The sequence below is a fragment of the Bos grunniens genome, chromosome 15 (genome assembly GCF_055505025.1).
Source record: "Bos grunniens cultivar Pamir isolate PY7600 chromosome 15, Bosgru_T2T1.0, whole genome shotgun sequence".
NCBI lineage: Eukaryota > Metazoa > Chordata > Mammalia > Artiodactyla > Bovidae > Bos > Bos grunniens.
The window spans coordinates 48,676,444-48,693,500 of record NC_141179.1 but is presented as its reverse complement, the minus strand read 5'-3'; the positions used below and the strand labels follow the sequence as shown (position 1 = coordinate 48,693,500).

General features: G+C 39.7%; 1 protein-coding gene across 1 annotated transcript; it reads right to left on the bottom strand.

Annotated features, from left to right (window-relative positions):
• Positions 1–11,128: 11,128 nt before the first annotated feature.
• Positions 11,129–12,509, bottom strand: LOC147357969 (olfactory receptor 52H1-like). The gene has a single exon (XM_086338424.1). The coding sequence runs from the start codon at positions 12,381–12,383 to the stop codon at positions 11,427–11,429; it is 957 nt and encodes a 318-aa protein (XP_086194550.1). The 5' UTR covers positions 12,384–12,509; the 3' UTR covers positions 11,129–11,426.
• Positions 12,510–17,057: the final 4,548 nt, after the last annotated feature.

The window sequence follows — 17,057 nt, the reverse complement described above, 5'->3', positions numbered from 1 at the left end:
TGGAAGGACTGACATTGAAGCTGAAACTCCAAGCTGAATTGAACTGAAGTGAACTGATACGGCGGCTCCTTTAGATCCTGGAAAACTTCTGCCAGGACCCACAGGGCATTCTCAGCCTTGACAAGGGAAGGAGGATGTCAACTCCCTCAGGGCCTAAGAACATCTCTCACAAAACCACAAAGCAAGCACAATCCATTCCCAGATGGGAGCCCTATAAGAAAGATCCTATACTTAGGATCTGTGGGCCCTACTAGCCCACTCCCTCTTGGAAAAAATCCCAAAGACACCATTCCCTCTACATCTACAGCCCACACTTCTACCCTTTTAATATATTTTCATGGGCTAAGTGAAGGGGAAGAAGAGGAAGTGGGGGACTCCCCCTACTCCCATCCTCTAGCCTCAGCCTCTGCTCTGTGTTGGGTTCTCTACAGGCACAGCTGCACCCTTCTTAGCCTCCATCTGCCTGCTCTACTTTTCCTGCCAAGTCCTCCTCCTCATTGCCAAGTTATAACAGGGTATTCCCTCCAGCAAAGGGTAGAAAATCAAAAAACATATAAAGTGTAGCAGGAATCATTAAGAAAAAAAGAAAGCAGAGTGCAAAAGAGTTCAAGAAATTAATTCAAACAACATGTATCGAGTCTCAGTTTTCTTATATGATTTGGGAGTGAATTGATTAATCACTCTGAAACTTCCTTTAAACAGTTTGTAATCCCCTTCCTGATTTATGAGGAGATAAGAGTGAGAGAAAAACACATTTTCCTTGCTTCTCTTTATTCCCACCTGAGCACAGAGATTCATTACCCTGAGGCCAGATTACCCAGTCTCCAATCCTCATACTGCCACACAAAAGCTTTCTGACTTTAAACAAAATACTCAACTTCTCTATGCTTCAGTTTCTTTGTTTCTAAATCAGGGATAATAATTAACATATATAAAGCAATAACATAAGGTACAGTAGTAGCTTAAACACAGTAAATGCCCAGCGTATGTTAAGCACTACTGATATTTTTATCCTTAACCCTCTTGTAACTCTTGGAATCCATTCTTCTCATGGTCCTTTCTACTGCATTCTTAGTTCTTAATTTCACAATCTGACAAAAAGTCCTTTATCAAATCTTAAAAAGATAAGGTGAGCAGGGACTGAACTAAGGCTATTTGAAAGTAGAATGGTCTTAAGTCTAGAAAAAAAGGCAGTAAGGGGGTGGAGGGCAGCTAAAAGGAGACTGAAGGATTCAGATTTGATCTGATTAGACCAAAGGAAAAAAAAAAATCCTTTGCCAATAGCAGACCCAAGCAAAGGAGGTTGAATACAAGACCATTTCTAAATAAATGAGGAATACGACAGCATTGTCTTCTAATCCAACTCCTTGTCCCTCACCTCCACATTTTCACTTTATTCTGGCTCAGGAATGGTGAGCAGGAGAAAGGGAGTGGTGGTGCCTTAGTCCCAGTTCTCAAACTTGATGTCCCCACTGGCCTGCTGCACGGTACTCTCCTGTGCATCCCAAAGTTGTTCTCTGAGAAAAAGTCTGAACACCTCATTTCCACCAAAACTGAGGGGCTTCTGGAAGCATCTCCTCCAGGATGGGCAGTTTAGTGGGACTTTTCAGTATTGGGCTTGAAAGTGAAAGTGAAGTTGCTTAGTCGTGTCCGACTCTTTGCAACCCCATGGACTGTAGCCTACCAGGCTCCTCAGTGGAGGCTGAGCCTCCAGGCTCCCCATGGAATTTTCCAGGCAGGAGTACTGGAGTAGGTTGCCATTGCCTTAGGGGATAAAGACACCTTTTCAAGGGCCCCCTAACTCTTTCTAGGATGTGACTGATCTTGGCTGATGAATTCATGCTACTGATGGAACAGGGCTCTCTTACCTCTTTGTTGTGAAAGAGAGGTTAAAGATGAGGAACAGGCACCCAGCCTCCCTCTACCCAACACTTCTTCAGTCCCTGCTGCTCCAGCTTATCAATTCAGCAGTCAGCACATCCAGAACCTAGGAGATTCCAAAGATGCTCCTATGGTCAGCCTGGGAGAGAACAGGTGGGGATAAGAAGGACTTATGAATTTCTTCTCTGTGCCCCTCAGAGGGCCATGGACCCTGAGCCCCTACAGGGATTGAGAACCTGCTAGTCACAGCTGTGAGGTGTTAATGAGGAATTAGCAGAGATTTGTAATCATCTCCGCTGACTTTCCTGGTCCCCAGGTTTATATGCCCCACACGTTCAGAACCTGGGCAAAGGCAGAGACTGAGCAGAGAGGTCTCTGAAAACCCACTGGACAAGCAGCAGCAAACTCAGATGGAGATGAGCTATGCTCTACAAAAAAGCCAAGCCTAGTTGTCATCTAGAAATGGACAAGGATAGTCATTTTGATTTAGCATTGTTTCTGCCTTACCCCTAAAAAGAGACATACCAGCTGAATGGAAAGAGGCTGGGCTTTTGAATCAGGCAGACCCGGCTTGAATAAAATTCCACTGTTAAGTAGCCTTGAAGAAGTTTCTTAGATCTTCTGATCTTGATTTCTTTCCTTTGTGCTGTGGTGGTTGGTGTATCTTCCCAAAGAAGTGGTTGTGAAGATAAAAGTAACAGGAGTAAATCACCCAGTAGGGTGATTTAACTAAGGAGAAATGGCAATGCATTCCAGTACCTTTGCCCGGAAAATCCCATGGATGGAGGAGTCCAGTAGGCTACAGTCCATGGGGTTGCAAAGAGTCAGACACGACTGGGCGACTTCCTTTTCCCTTTCCCTTTTCACTAATATAGCATTACTCAAGGCTATGTGGCTTAGAGTCATTCTGAGGAAAAACTCTGTTGGATCCACATCACTTTTGGACTCTAATAATAAACATTATTAATTTCATAATGTTTCCCCTCCTCAAAAAAATGCATCCTTCCATTCAGAGGTACATAACTGTAGTACTTGCTAAGTTGCTTCAGTTGTGTCCAACTCTTTGTGACCCTATAGATTGTAGCCTGCCAGGATCCTCTGTCCATGGAATTTTCCAGGCAAGAATACTTGAATGGGTTGTCATGCCCTCCTCCAGGGGATCTTCCCAACCCAGAGATGGAACCAGTGTCTCTTATGTCTCCTGCATGGGCAGGAGGGTTCTTTACCACTAACTCCACCTAGGTAACCCTAATAGAATGAAGTAATAAAAGGCATTTCACAATATCTCATGTACAGTTTATATTTGCTTTTAGTTTGCATAAAATTATTTTGTGTTTATACCATCACAGAAAAAATTCATAGTTTATCAAAAATAAAAAATATATATTACTGTAGCTGTGTTTTTTTTTTTTTATTCCAGAAAAGTCATTTCATGTTAGGTCTTTTCCTTGTGGAACATGTTCATACATATTCTAACCTGGAGTGTCTGAAAGCAGTTACTAAGTTATGGCCCAGAAACCGTAAATAACAAGCCCACTGTGCAAAGGAGACAGGACTTCTGAGTGAGGAATCCAAACTTCACTACTTGTGAGAGCACCTGCTTTTTCCCCTTTTGTCAATACAACGTAATCTCATATATTTAAGAGTTTAATGATATGGAAGTCCAAATCACAGGACAAGCAAAGCCGGCAAATTTTTCTTTTATAATTGCAACTTGAATACATAAATATTACCAGCATGATAATTATTTTATGTGTGATTTAAATATGAAAGTGATGTGAAGGAAAGTTATGACCAACCTAGACAGCATATTAAAAAGCAGAAACATTTCTTTACCAACAAAGGTCCGTCTAGTCAAGGCTATGGCTTTTCCAGTGGTCATGTATGGATGTGAGAGTTGGAATATAAAGAAAGCTGAGAAGAATTGATGCTTTTGAACTGTGGTGTTGGAGAAGACTCTTGAGACTCCCTTGGATCGCAAGGAGATCCAACCAGTCCATCCTAAAGGAGATCAGTCCCGGGTGTTCATTGGAAGGACTGATGTTGAAGCTGAAACTCCAATATTTTGGCCACCTGATGCGAAGTTGGCCACATCAATTGGCCAACTTCAATTGGCCACCTCAATTCCACCTCATTGGAATTGAGGGCAGGAGGAGAAGGGGACAACAGAGGATGAGATGGTTGGATGGCATCATTGACTCAATGGACATGGGTTTGGGTGGACTCCAGGAGTTGGTGATGGACAGGAAGGTCTGGCGTGCTGCAGTTCATGGGGTCGTGAGGAGTCGGACATGACTGAGTGACTGAACTGAACTGAACTGATGTGAAGGAATAATTATTTTTTTAGCATTCTTGCTGACAAATACAACCAACTTAGACCTGTATGTAAAGCTATGAATGAAGGATACAATATGTAGTTTAGGGTTTAAGCTTGGTGTAAAAATACGTCCTGATAGAAACCTGCCTTCTAAGAAATCTATATGCAGGTCAAGAAGCAACAGTTAGAATTGGACATGGAACAACAGACTGGTTCCAAATGGGGAAAGGAGTATGTCAAGGCTGTACATTGTCATCCTGCTTATTTAACTTATGTGCAGGGTACATCATGCGAAATGCCAGGCTGGATGAAGTACAAGCTGGAATCAAGATTGCTGGGAGAAATATCAATAACCTCAGATATGCAGATGACACCACCCTTATGGCAGAAGGCAAAGAACTAAAGAGACTCTTGATGAAAGTGAAAGATGAGAGTAAAAACTTGGCTTAAAAAAACACTCAGCATTCAGAAAACTAAGATCATGGCATCCGGCCCCATCACTTCAAGGCAAATAGATGGGGAAAGAGTGGAAACAATGAGGGACTTTATTTTGGGGGGCTCCAAAATCACTGCAGATGGTGACTGCAGCCATGAAATTAGAAGACACTTGCTCCTTGGAAGAAAAGCTATGACCAACCTAGACAGCCAGCATATTAAAAAGAAGAGACATTACTTTGCCAACAAAGGTCTGTCTATGTTTTTCCAGTAGTCATGTATGGATGTGAGAGTTGGACTATAAAGAAAGCTGAGCACTGAAGAATTGATGCTTTTGAACTGTGGTGTTGGAGAAGACTCTTGAGAGGCCCTTGGACTGCAAGGAGATCCAACCAGTCAATCCTAAAGGAAATCAGTCCTGAATATTCATTAGAAGGACTGATGCTGAAGCTGAAACTCCAATTCTTTGCCCACCTGATGTGAAGAACCGACTCATTTGAAAAGACCCTGATGCTGGGAAAGATTGAAGGCTGGAGGAGAAGGGAATGACAGAGGATGAGACGGTTGGATGGCATCACCAGCTCGGGTGGACATGAGTTTGGGCAAGCTCCAGGAGTTGGTGATGGACAGAGAAACCTGGCATGCTGCAGTCCATGTGGCCACAAAGAGTCAGATACGACTGAGAGACTGAACTGACTGATAGAAACAGTGATAGTTATGGGTAAACACACTGGTGTAGCTAGGAAGATTAATGAGCTTAATTACATCAGAATGTAAACCTAAAGGCTTGCTAGGGAAAATAAAAGCTAAGCTGAATGATGTGTTTAGATAATCAGAATAAGGAACTGTATAAAACTTACTGTGTTAAATTCAAGGTTATTCTCTTTATTTTGTGATAGATAGTATGGAAAGTTTCTGCCTATGAGGAATGATGGTTATTATAGTGAAAAGCTCTATTAAGATGTTTGAACTATGGAATGAACTTCTATTTCTGCAAAAGAAGATGACCTTTTTTAAAATATATATATATTTATTTATTTTAATTGGATGTTAATTACTTTACAATATTGTGGTAATTTTTGTCATACATTGACATGAATAAGCCACGGGTGTACATGTGTCCCCATCCCGAACCCCCTCCCACCTTCCTCCCCATCCCATCCCTCTGGATTGTCCCAGTGCACCAGCTTTGAGTGCCCTGTTTCATGCATCGAACTTAGTCTGGTAATCTATTTCACATATGGTAATATACATGTTTCAATGCTATTTTTTCAAATCACTCTACCCTCGCCTTCTCCCACAGAGTCCAAAAGTCTGTTCTTTATATCTGTGCCTCTTTTGCTGTCTCGCATATAGGATCTTCATTACCATAAGATGACCTTTTGGTCCCATTTCTTAAGGAATTAAATTGGATAGACAGATTTTTTTTAACTTGACTCTCTATGGCAATATTAACATCCTAATGCTTTTATGCAACATACTCTCTAATAGTAGGTAAGTTTTAGAGGCAAATATGGAAGTTAGAAATTTTGGAGGTCAAAATGTCTCCAGAATGTTGTGACATATCCTTAAAGTAACAATAATTTTCAATAAGTTATGAGCTATATATTGCACATTTACAAAGACTGTCACTGAATAATACATTTAATAGAATGTTTTGAATTTTATTTTTTTATCAAAACAAAATCCAACATAAGAAACTCCAGGAACATAGGAAATTCCAGAAATTCAGAAATTACTCTTTAAACTGAAAGATCATTTGAATTCAACTGTAAAGTTTAGGATAAATTATTCAAACTGGCTACTAATAAAACTGAAGATAAAATGAAAGCATAGCTTTGCTGGAATAAATAAATAAAAGATAAGCAAATGTAATTATAGTGGTGTCATTGCTTTAAAATTATCTCTGCCATTTTACTTAATAAACCTTTGTCAGATAGGTTTTCTGACTATTTATATTAGCAAAATAACTAATCAAACCAACACACAAAATATGATTTAAACAGAAATTATTTCCTAGAAGTAGTATTGTCATCAATCAAACCTGTTAGATAAATTAGCAAAATCAGTATAAGCTCATTTGATACATTAAAATTTTAAATATTGATATACATGGCATTTGGAGAAGGCAATGGCACCCCACTCCAGTACTCTTGCCTGGAAAATCCCATGGACAGCGGACCCTGGTAGGCTGCAGTCCATGGGGTCTCTAAGAGCTGGAGACGACTGAGCGACTTCACTTTCACTTTTCACTTTCATGCATTGGAGAAGGAAATGGCAACCCACTCCAGTGTTCTTGCCTGGAGAATCCCAGGAACGGGGGAGCCCGGTGGCCTTCCGTCTATGGGGTCGCACAGTCAGACACGACTGAAGCAACTTAGCAGCAGCAGCAGCAGCATACATGGCATTGCTTCAAAAGGTATATATCGGCTTTTAATATAAGGCTTTCGGTTTTCACTTATAAATTTCATTTAACTAGAGTTGCAGAATGGCAAAATCTCATGAAATAATTTGTTATCTACATTAGTCACCTGTATGCATTCTTTCAAGAAACAATGTGTACAATTTCTGTAAGTTCTTTATTTTTTTCCTCTGTCTATTCTGGTTTTATGCATTGTAATACATCTTATGCCTTTTGAATACAATAATAAAACAAGGCTTGTATATTCAACACATTTAAAAATTTTCTACTAATTAATTTTATTGTATTTAACAAAAGTATTAATCTACAGTTTGGGGGCATTAAAAAAGTGGTGACTCCTCACTGACATTTTGAGAAGAACTGATCTAGAGGTCTTTCTCTACATGTATCTTCATATATGTACATCCACATTTGTGATTCTGCAGCCAACTGAGCTAGAATTATTGTTCTGTGAATTCTGACTCATTCTTGGTGTGTCCTCCCAAGTTTAGACTTGGAGATAAAACAGTAAAAGCCAGTCTGAATATATAGTCACACCATATTCTTGAACCCAACACTACCAAAAATAAAGCTCACATTTCTATATCCATCTGAGTCCTATGCTTAACTCTCAACTAGGTTGCAAAAGGAAGTAGAAAATGTATGACTGATTTTTAATTTTCAAATACTGATTATAGCATCAAGCTACAGGACTATTCTTCATTTGCTGATACTCCAGTCAGTTCCCTACATCCACTGAAGGCTAGTTTATAAGCTCCCATATTTCTCACTGCACAACCCCTACAGCCCCTGAGCAATGCATCACTGCTAGGGATGATGCCTCCACCAATTTGCCCTTGCAAATATTTGGAACAAATGGTTTCCCATGCAGGCTTAGACCATCCCTTCTGTCAGGGACATCCAATTCTCCTTATCCTTGAGGTTCACCTTCTTTGTGTTCTTTAAGGCAATCACAGAAATGAACTCTCCTTTAAGACAGTTACAGAAATCTTCCAGGAAACTGTCTTTGACTCCAATTAACTGAGTTTGCTTCTTTATGCTTTCCTAGCACTTTAGCCTAATCATTGTGGTACCTTGTGATACATAAGATTATCTGAGTAAGGTACTTATTTATGTGATTTACTCCTTTTACTAAATTATATGCCTCTTGATTTTAGCAGGTTGTGTACTTGCTCAATGTCTCTACTCCCTGTTTATATGTATTTCCTTTCATATAACATGGACTTTGTGAATTCTATTGAAAATATGACATAAACCATTTGTAAATTTAATAATCTAAGTTATTAAAGGTGTCAGGAACACATTTATCAATTCTTACTATTTGTGGAGTGGGCTTCCTGTAAAGAATCTGCCTACCAATGCAGGAACTGTGGGTTTGATCCCTGGGTCAGGAAGATCCCCTGGAGGAGGGCATGGTAACTCACTTCAGTATTCTTGCCTGGAAAATCCCATGGACAGGGAGTTTTGGTGGGCTATAGTCTATGGGGTCACAAAAGAGTCAAATATAGCCTAGCAACTAAATAATTTGTAGAGTCCAGTTCTAAATTCTGAGTGTAGGAAGATAAAATAACTAATGCCTCTATTGGCTTACAATGTTGTGCTAGTTTTAGACATCTTTAATATAAGAGATGGGGATTTGCAGAAAGGAATGGATACAGGACAAGGCAACTTATGTGTGAGACAGTCACCTGATAATTTTTGTATAATTATTCTTTTTTCATCCAAACCAAAACATGTAATTTCATTTATGGTCTGACATGGAATAGAATATTTATAACCAACCTCATCAGAAAGAGACATTAGCAGCTAGAACAGTAAATTTAAACTTAAAGGAAGAGCAAATCAGGGTTTAACCAGTTTTCTCCTCTTATAAACAGTAAAGGGGAGGATTTTACATTACACTGATGAGCTTGGGTTTGAATAGGATGAGTCTGACATGAGAATGTTAGTGGTAATTAGTGGAAATATTGAACAGCTAACATTAGAATGATGGTTTACAATCTGCAAAGCACACTCACTTACATTTTGCTTTTAATATTGGTACTGACCCTATGAGGTAAGAAAGCACTGAAATTCATCAGAAAGATTACATATGAAAACTAAGATACAGAGTTATCAGCAAAGAGGCCATAAAGTCATAGAAATAAAGAAACTCTCTTGAGAAGGCTAGAAAAGTTATAATAGATAACTAGCTCAAAGATAGAGGGCTGGAGAAGGAAAGGAAAACAGTCACTTCCTTTGTTGTTTTTTCTAGGTCATTAAGCTTCCAAGGGAGCCATTCGTGCATGTCAGTGAATAACCACAGATTCCAGTTCCTACCAGGATGAAAGAAGTATGTATTTTTAAATTATCCCAGCTCAGTCTCTATTTATTTACGTTTCCACCAGTAAATTTTTAAAAATATCATCTCTTGGAAAAATCCATGTTCTCAGTGAGATGTAAATAACCAGAAGAATAAGAGCTCATCTCTTTTGATATCCAACAGCATTTTTAGCAAGCTGGCACAAAAATACAGAATACTCACTTAGTCAACTGTGGCTTAATTAAAGATAAATACAGTTCACAAAAACAATAATGGGCTTTCCAGGCAGCTCTGTGGTAAAGAATCTGCCTGATGATGCAGGAGACCAGGGCTCAATCCCTGAGAGAAGGCAATGGCAACCCACTCCAGTATTCTTGCCTGGGAAGTCCCATGAACAAAAGAACCTGGCAGGGCTGCAGTCCACGGAATCTCAAAAAGTCGAACACAGCTTAGCATACAAAAACAATAAAAACTGCCTCTGATTCTCATAGATAATTTTTTTTTTTCTACCTTCCTCTGGAGTCTATTTTCACATGAGTAAGGTATGTTATGTTCATTGGGAATATCAATAGGACTTAGCAGATTCTTTTCTAGCTCCACATTTATGACTCCCTTGCCATGTGCCTTGGAAAAGTCATTTCACTCTAAGAGTTTCAGTTTCCTCTTCTAAAAATAACATCTGGATGATTCCAGTCCCCCAGGATCTGGTCCTGCCCCTAATCCCTCACGCCTTATCCCACCTCACTCTGTTGTGACCACACAGACCTTATTTTTGGCCTCAGCTCATGTCAAGCTGTTTTCAGCCCCAGGGCCCTTGCATGTACTGCTGTTCTCTCTGCCATTGTCTTTCTCATCAAGTTTTAGTCCATCATTATATTTGGTTTTGTTTTTCTATTGATTATATTACTATTTGAAGGTAACACATTTATTTTCTTGCTCCTTATTTGTTACTCTCCCTGGAAAATAAGCTCCAGAGAAGCAAAGCAGAGCCTCTTCCATATTATTAATCCTGAATGCTTAGGACAAAACTTAAAATACATTCGGTACTAAATAGGCAATTCCCGGTTGAATAGACAATTTTCAAAAAACACATATTGAAAGAACTCCACATCTTTCTTTGATTATAACATGTATCTTCTCGATTCTAATGCTTATGACATTTGGGTGCATCTTACCTTGAATGTATTACTTTACTGTAGTTTTCCCATTTTCATCCCCAAACCTCACCGAAGAAATGTATTTTGCAATTGAGTCTTTTAATGAAGGAAATAGACTCTGTAGATAAGAACTCCACAAGTCTTGCAGCCAATGTTGTTGTTTTTTTGTTTTGTTTTACTTTCATATTGGCTTGAGTTCTCACCTATGTATTGTAGGAAGGTTGTAGGAAGTCCAGCCCTCTTCTCAGATCTCCAGCTATTGTAGGGGGTCATTTTTCCTGAGCACTATCTCTGAAGTTCACTTTATCAGTATATCTTGGAGCCTAAAAGCTACTCTCCCTTCCCAAAACCATGGCATTGATAAGTATATTCTCTTATTCCTATTATAGCAATGCTGATTGAACTCATTATTTATAACAGACTTGTACTAGATGGTATTTGGTGTCTAAGGATTGGACATTTAAAGTGGAATACATAAGCATAACATAGACAATAATTAGAATATATATTATTTAAAGTGTCCTAAATCCATCTAATAATCTAATTTAATATTTTCAGTTTTAATCTCTTTTCTTTCAAGTCTTTGTCTGATCTCACATATTTTTCTCTCTCCATAACTGAAAATTTCAATTTCTGAATTGCTATTGATATTTTCTATTTAGACTAACTCAGCACTCTGTTTTCCCCTCCTTCTTCCAGACTGTATCCTGTGCAGTATCATATTCCAAAAATAATCAGGTCATCAAGGAGTATTTTAATATACAAAAATCTTTCTTACATATAAATCATGACATATTCATAAAACACAAAATCACTTGTAGACTATTCTTACTTTAAATAACATTTGCCTTTTAAAAAAATTCTTGCACATTAATATATGTTAAAAACTTCTCCTAACTTTTCCAATGTCTCCTAACATTTCCATAATGTACCCTTGATAGAAAAGAAAATGATGACCTTCTCTCTGATCTGCTTGGACTTCATTCCATAAACAATGGGGTTGAGTGCAGGTGGGATAACAATGTAGAGGTTGGCAAACACGATGTGGAAAGTGCGGGAGACATTGTGTCCAAAGCGGTGGGCAAGGATGGAGAAAAAGGCAGGTGTATAAAACATGAGGATGACACAGACATGGGAACCACAGGTGCCCAGGGCCTTCTGGCGGGCTTCTTGGGAGGGGAGGCGGAAGACAGCACAGAGGATGAGTGTGTAAGAAATGGCAATGAGGATCACATCTGAGATGACTGTCATGATGGGAACGCAAAAGCCATACCAGATGTTGATGGAGATGTCCGCACAGGCGAGCCGGGCAACACCTATGTGCTCACAGTATGTGTGTGGTATGATGCGTGTCCTACAGAAAGGCAGTCGTATGAGCAAGAATACAACCGGCAGGATGATGCAGAAACTACGAAAGGAGATTCCTACCACAATCTTGATGATGGTCTTGGGGGTCAAGATAGTGTTGTATCTCAAGGGAGAACAGATGGCCACATAGCGGTCAAATGCCATGGCCATCAGGATGGCTGAATCCAGGACGAAGCTGTAGTGGAGGAAGAACATTTGTGTGAGGCACCCTGGGAATGTGATCTCTCGAGCCCCAAGCCAAAAGATACTCAGTGTTTTAGGAATACCAGCTGTGGACAAGGTGAGGTCAGTCTTGGCCAGCATGGAGAGAAAGAAGAACATGGGTTCGTGAAGGCTACGCTCCACTAAGATTAGGTAGAGAAGGATGCAGTTTCCCACAATGGCTACAATATAGATGATACAGAAGGGAATTCCAATCCACACATGGGCTTGCTCCAGGCCTGGGATCCCCACCAGAATGAAGGGTCCTGGGTTGTCACTGCTCAGGTTGAAAAGGACCATGGCAGACCAGGATGGCACAAGTCCCAGTTCCTGAGGACAGAGGGTGATAAATGTTAGGCTCACTTGAGTCACTCTCACTTCCAACAGCTCATTATATAGCCCCCAAAATAAAGTGGCTGTCTAATTATAATTCAAAGTGAGACACTTTTGTAATGAAGAAAGATTGTTATGAAGATAGCAGGTAGCAGCAGGAGCCAGGTTGTCTCATATATGTTGGAAAATACGGTCATTCCCTTAAAGAGTTTATCTTATTCACTCTGGTTGCCTCTGATGATTTACACAGCTTTTCCAAGCAGTGTTCCATACTGACATGAATCACTTTTTATCCACAGTATACTGTTGTTACAAATTACCAATTTACAGGGCATATTTTTCTGTGGGTTGATGGATTATAGTACACATGATGTTATGGACATTGGCAGTTAATATTGGCTTCCTCTGTCATTGCTGAATATCAATCTCTGCCCCCAGCAATTATTCATTCTTTTCCAACTTCATGATGACTGTTGTTCTTCTATTTGTGAGGTCCATACACTTTTTTGCTATTCAAAAACCTAATTCAGTTTAGCCAATACTGCCTGAATCCCACACTATGCTGGTAAACAGGTAAACCTTAAATTTAAACTTTGCTCCTCCAAAATTACTTTTTTCCAGCACTCTTTAAACTATACAGTTGTATAATATCCTAATGCTTTGGACTTAATAATAATTTTGGTCAAGATTTCTGTCCTAAAGCACAATTATTTCTTTGCAAATACATGTTCTATTGGATAGACACCAGGACATTTACTCTTAGATACACACACACTTATTAGTTCTTAAAATCTCAAGCATACCTTGATCTATACTTGCGTTATTTCATACATTTTACCATCATATATTTACCCACACTCAATCTTACACAACAGGGGCATTGGTGATTCAGTGGTAGAACTCTTGCCTCCCATGTGGGAGACCCCGGTTTGATCTCCAGCCAATGCATCATGGTCGTGTTTGTTTTGGGCTTCATTGGTGGTTCGGACAGTAAAGAATCCACCAGCAATATGGGAGACATGGGTTCAACTCCCAGGTTGGGAAGATCCCCTGGAGAAGGGCATGGCAACCCATGCCAGGATTCTTGCCTGGAGAATCCCCATGGACAGAAGCACTTGGTAGGCTACAGTCCATGGGGTCACAAAAACTCAGACACAACTGAGAGACTAAGCACAATCTTACACAAACCCCCTTTTTGCTCTCTCTCTCACACATAAAGGCACACATCATACACACATACACTAAGAAAAATACAAACAAAATATTTCATGACAGAATTGTCTCATCGCCACTTTCTTTGTAATTTCCCAAAATATTTACTCTTGAGTTAATTTTGTAAAGACTAGGTCCTCGAAATTTTGCCATTTGCAGCAACATAAATGGAAGGTGTTAAACTAGGTGAAATAATTCAGATAGAGACAAATACTGTATGATATAAATTATATGTGGAATATTTCTTAAAAACCAACAAGCTACTGAATATAACAAAAAAGCTAGCTCACAGATATAGAGATTTCACTAGTGATTACCATGGGGGAGAAGGGGTAAGGGGCAATATAGTGGTAGGGGAGTAGGAGGTACAAACTATTGTGTGTAAGAGGCTACAAGGATATATTGTACTACATGGGGAATACAGCCAATATATGGTAATGACTGTAAATGAAGTGTAACCTTTGAAAATTGTATTACAAAAGTATTCACTTCCCAGGTGGGAATAAACATGAGCTGTTCACTTGAGATCAAGAAAGCGGTGGTAGCAGTAGACTCTCAAAACAAGAATGTCCACATACTTAAGCCCGCTTGTCAAGCTAGACCTATGGATCCTTGCCACACATCTAACAAAAATGACCAGAACAACACTTACCTTGGCCATCCTTAACCCAGCTGTTTATCTTTCTAATCATTTGAAGCATATATCCAAGAACAGGAGACCATAAATTCAGCTTAAAAATCTGAGTTATTCAGGAAAAAAAGTTGTAGCACTTAGTCCATGGCTCCTAGAAAATGGAGCCTTGAGTTTTTCATTCACTCTCTTTCTCTCAAAATCATATTTCCAACCAAACCTCTTCAGATAACCAGCACTCACCTAGTTTGGTTACTGGGCCAAATGCAGAGCAGAAAGATTATGGTGATAGACACACACAAAATCTGCAAGAGGACCAGACATATAAACCCAAGAAAAAAGTGGAGATGGAAGGAAAAGATTGATAGGTTGATTCCCTGTTCGTGTTTTGTTTTATTTTTTCTCCACCCTGCCCCCACCCACCACCCGGGCCATTGTTCAATGCCAAGGAGAGGTAAATAATTAGGGCCTGAGGGACTCTAACACCCTCTTTTTTTATCTTCAAGAGAAGACTATAAAGAAGATTACACTAATTCTGATGGGCCCTGTGAGCTAACACAACCTCAGGGTATATATACTTCTTTTCTGGGTATTTAATACTCTATTTATTTCTACATGACAATTAGGCATTAACAAAGGCATAGAACTACAAACCTAGAATTATGTAATAGGTCTAATCTAATTATAAAGCTTATATATAATTATTAATTTTTATTTTCTGATACATTATCATGAAATATGCTTTGTTCTACTAGCATTTTTTTCTTTTTATTTCTTTTTATTGAAGGATACTTGCTTTACAGAATTTTGTTGTTTTCTGTCAAACCACAACATGAATCAGCCATAGGTATACATTTAGCCCCTCCCTTTTGAAGCTCCCTCCCATCTCCCTCCCCATCCCACCCCTCTACAGAGCCCCTGTTTGAGTTTCCTGAGCCATACAGCAAATTCCCATCAGCTATCTATTTTACATTGGGCAATGTAAGCTTCTGTGATACACTTTACACACCTCTCACCCTCTCCTCTTCTCCCGTTGTGTCCATAAGCCTATTCTCTATGTCTGTATCTCCAACGTTGCCCTGTAAATAAATTCCTCAGTACCATTTTTCTAGATTCCATATATATGTGTTAGAATATGATATTTATCTTTTTCTGACTCACTTCATTCTGTATAACAGGTAATAGGTTCATCCACCTCATCAGAACTGACTCAAATGTGCTCCTTTTTAATGCTGAGTAATATTCCACTGTGTATATAAAAGTGCTGCACTCAATATGCCAACAAATTTGGAAAACTCCAGCAGTGGCCACAGGACTGGAAAAGGTCAGTTTTCATTCCAATCCCAAAGAAAGGCAATGCCAAAGAATGCTTAAACTACCACACAATTGACTCATCTCACACGCTAGTAAAGTAATGCTCAAAATTCTCCAAGCCAGGCTTCAGCAATACGTGAACCGTGAACTTCCAAATGTTCAAGCTGGTTTTAGAAAAGGCAGAGGAACCAGAGATCAAATTGCCAACATCCGCTGGATCATAGGAAAAGCAAGAGAGTTCCAGAAAAACATCTATTTCTGCTTTATTGACTATGCCAAAGCCTTTGACTGTGTGGATCACAATAAACTGTGGAAAATTCTGAAAGAGATGGGAATATCAGACCACCTGACCTGCCTCTTGAGAAACCTATACGAAGGTCAGGAAACAACAGTTAGAATTGGACATGGAAAAACAGACGGGTTCCAAATAGGAAAAGGAGTACGTCAAGGCTGTATATTGTCACCCTGTTTATTTATCTTCTACGCAGAGTACATCATGAGAAACACTGGACTGGAAGAAGTACAAGCTGGAATCAAGATTGCCAGGAGAAATATCAATAACCTCAGATATGCAGATGACACTACCCTTATGGCAGAAAGTGAAGAGGAACTAAAAAGCCTCTTGATGAAAATGAAAGAGGAGAGTTGGATTAAAGCTCAACATTCAGAAAATGAAGATCATGGCATCTGGTCCCATCACTTCATCGGAAATAGATGGGAAAACAGTGGAAACAGTGTCAGACTTTATTTTGGGGGCTCCAAAATCACTGCAGATGGTGACTGCAGCCATGAAATTAAAAGACGCTTACTCCTTGGAAGAAAAGTTTTGACCAACCTAGATAGCATATTCAAAAGCAGAGACATTACTTTCCCAACAAAGGTCCATCTAGTCAAGGCTGTGGTTTTTCCAGTGGTCATGTATGGATGCGAGAGTTGAACTGTGAACAAACCTGAGCGCCGAAGAATTGATGCTTTTGAACTGTGGTGTTGGAGAAGACTCTTGAGAGTTCCTTGGACTGCAAGGAGATCCAACCAGTCCATCCTAAAAGAGATCAGCCCTGGGATTTCTTTGGAAGGAATGATGCTAAAGGTGAAACTCCAATACTTTGGCCACCTCATGTGAAGGGTTGACTCATTGAAAAAGACTCTGATGCTAGGAGTTATTGGAGGCAGGAGGAGAAGGGGACGACAGAGGATGAGATGGCTGGATAGCATCACCGTCTCGATGCACATGAGTCTGAGTGAACTCCGGGAGATAGTGATGGACAGGGAGGCGTGGCATGCTGCAATTCATGGGGTCGCAAAGATTCGGACATGACTGAGCAGCTGAACTGAACTGATGTAGAGCAGTGTTTTGAAAATGCTTAACACAGTGGGGGACTCACATGCACCTGCTGGAATGCTTGGCCAACTTCAGGATAATCTAATACTGCTTTTCTGAGTAAGGCCCCCAGGATCCGCACTCAAAAGCTCTTCAGTGGGTT

What these genes read in the sequence shown, in the direction of transcription:
- LOC147357969 (XM_086338424.1), bottom strand. Translation starts at nt 12,383, where the DNA reads ATGGTCCTTTTCAACCTGAGCAGTGACAACCCAGGACCCTTCATTCTG.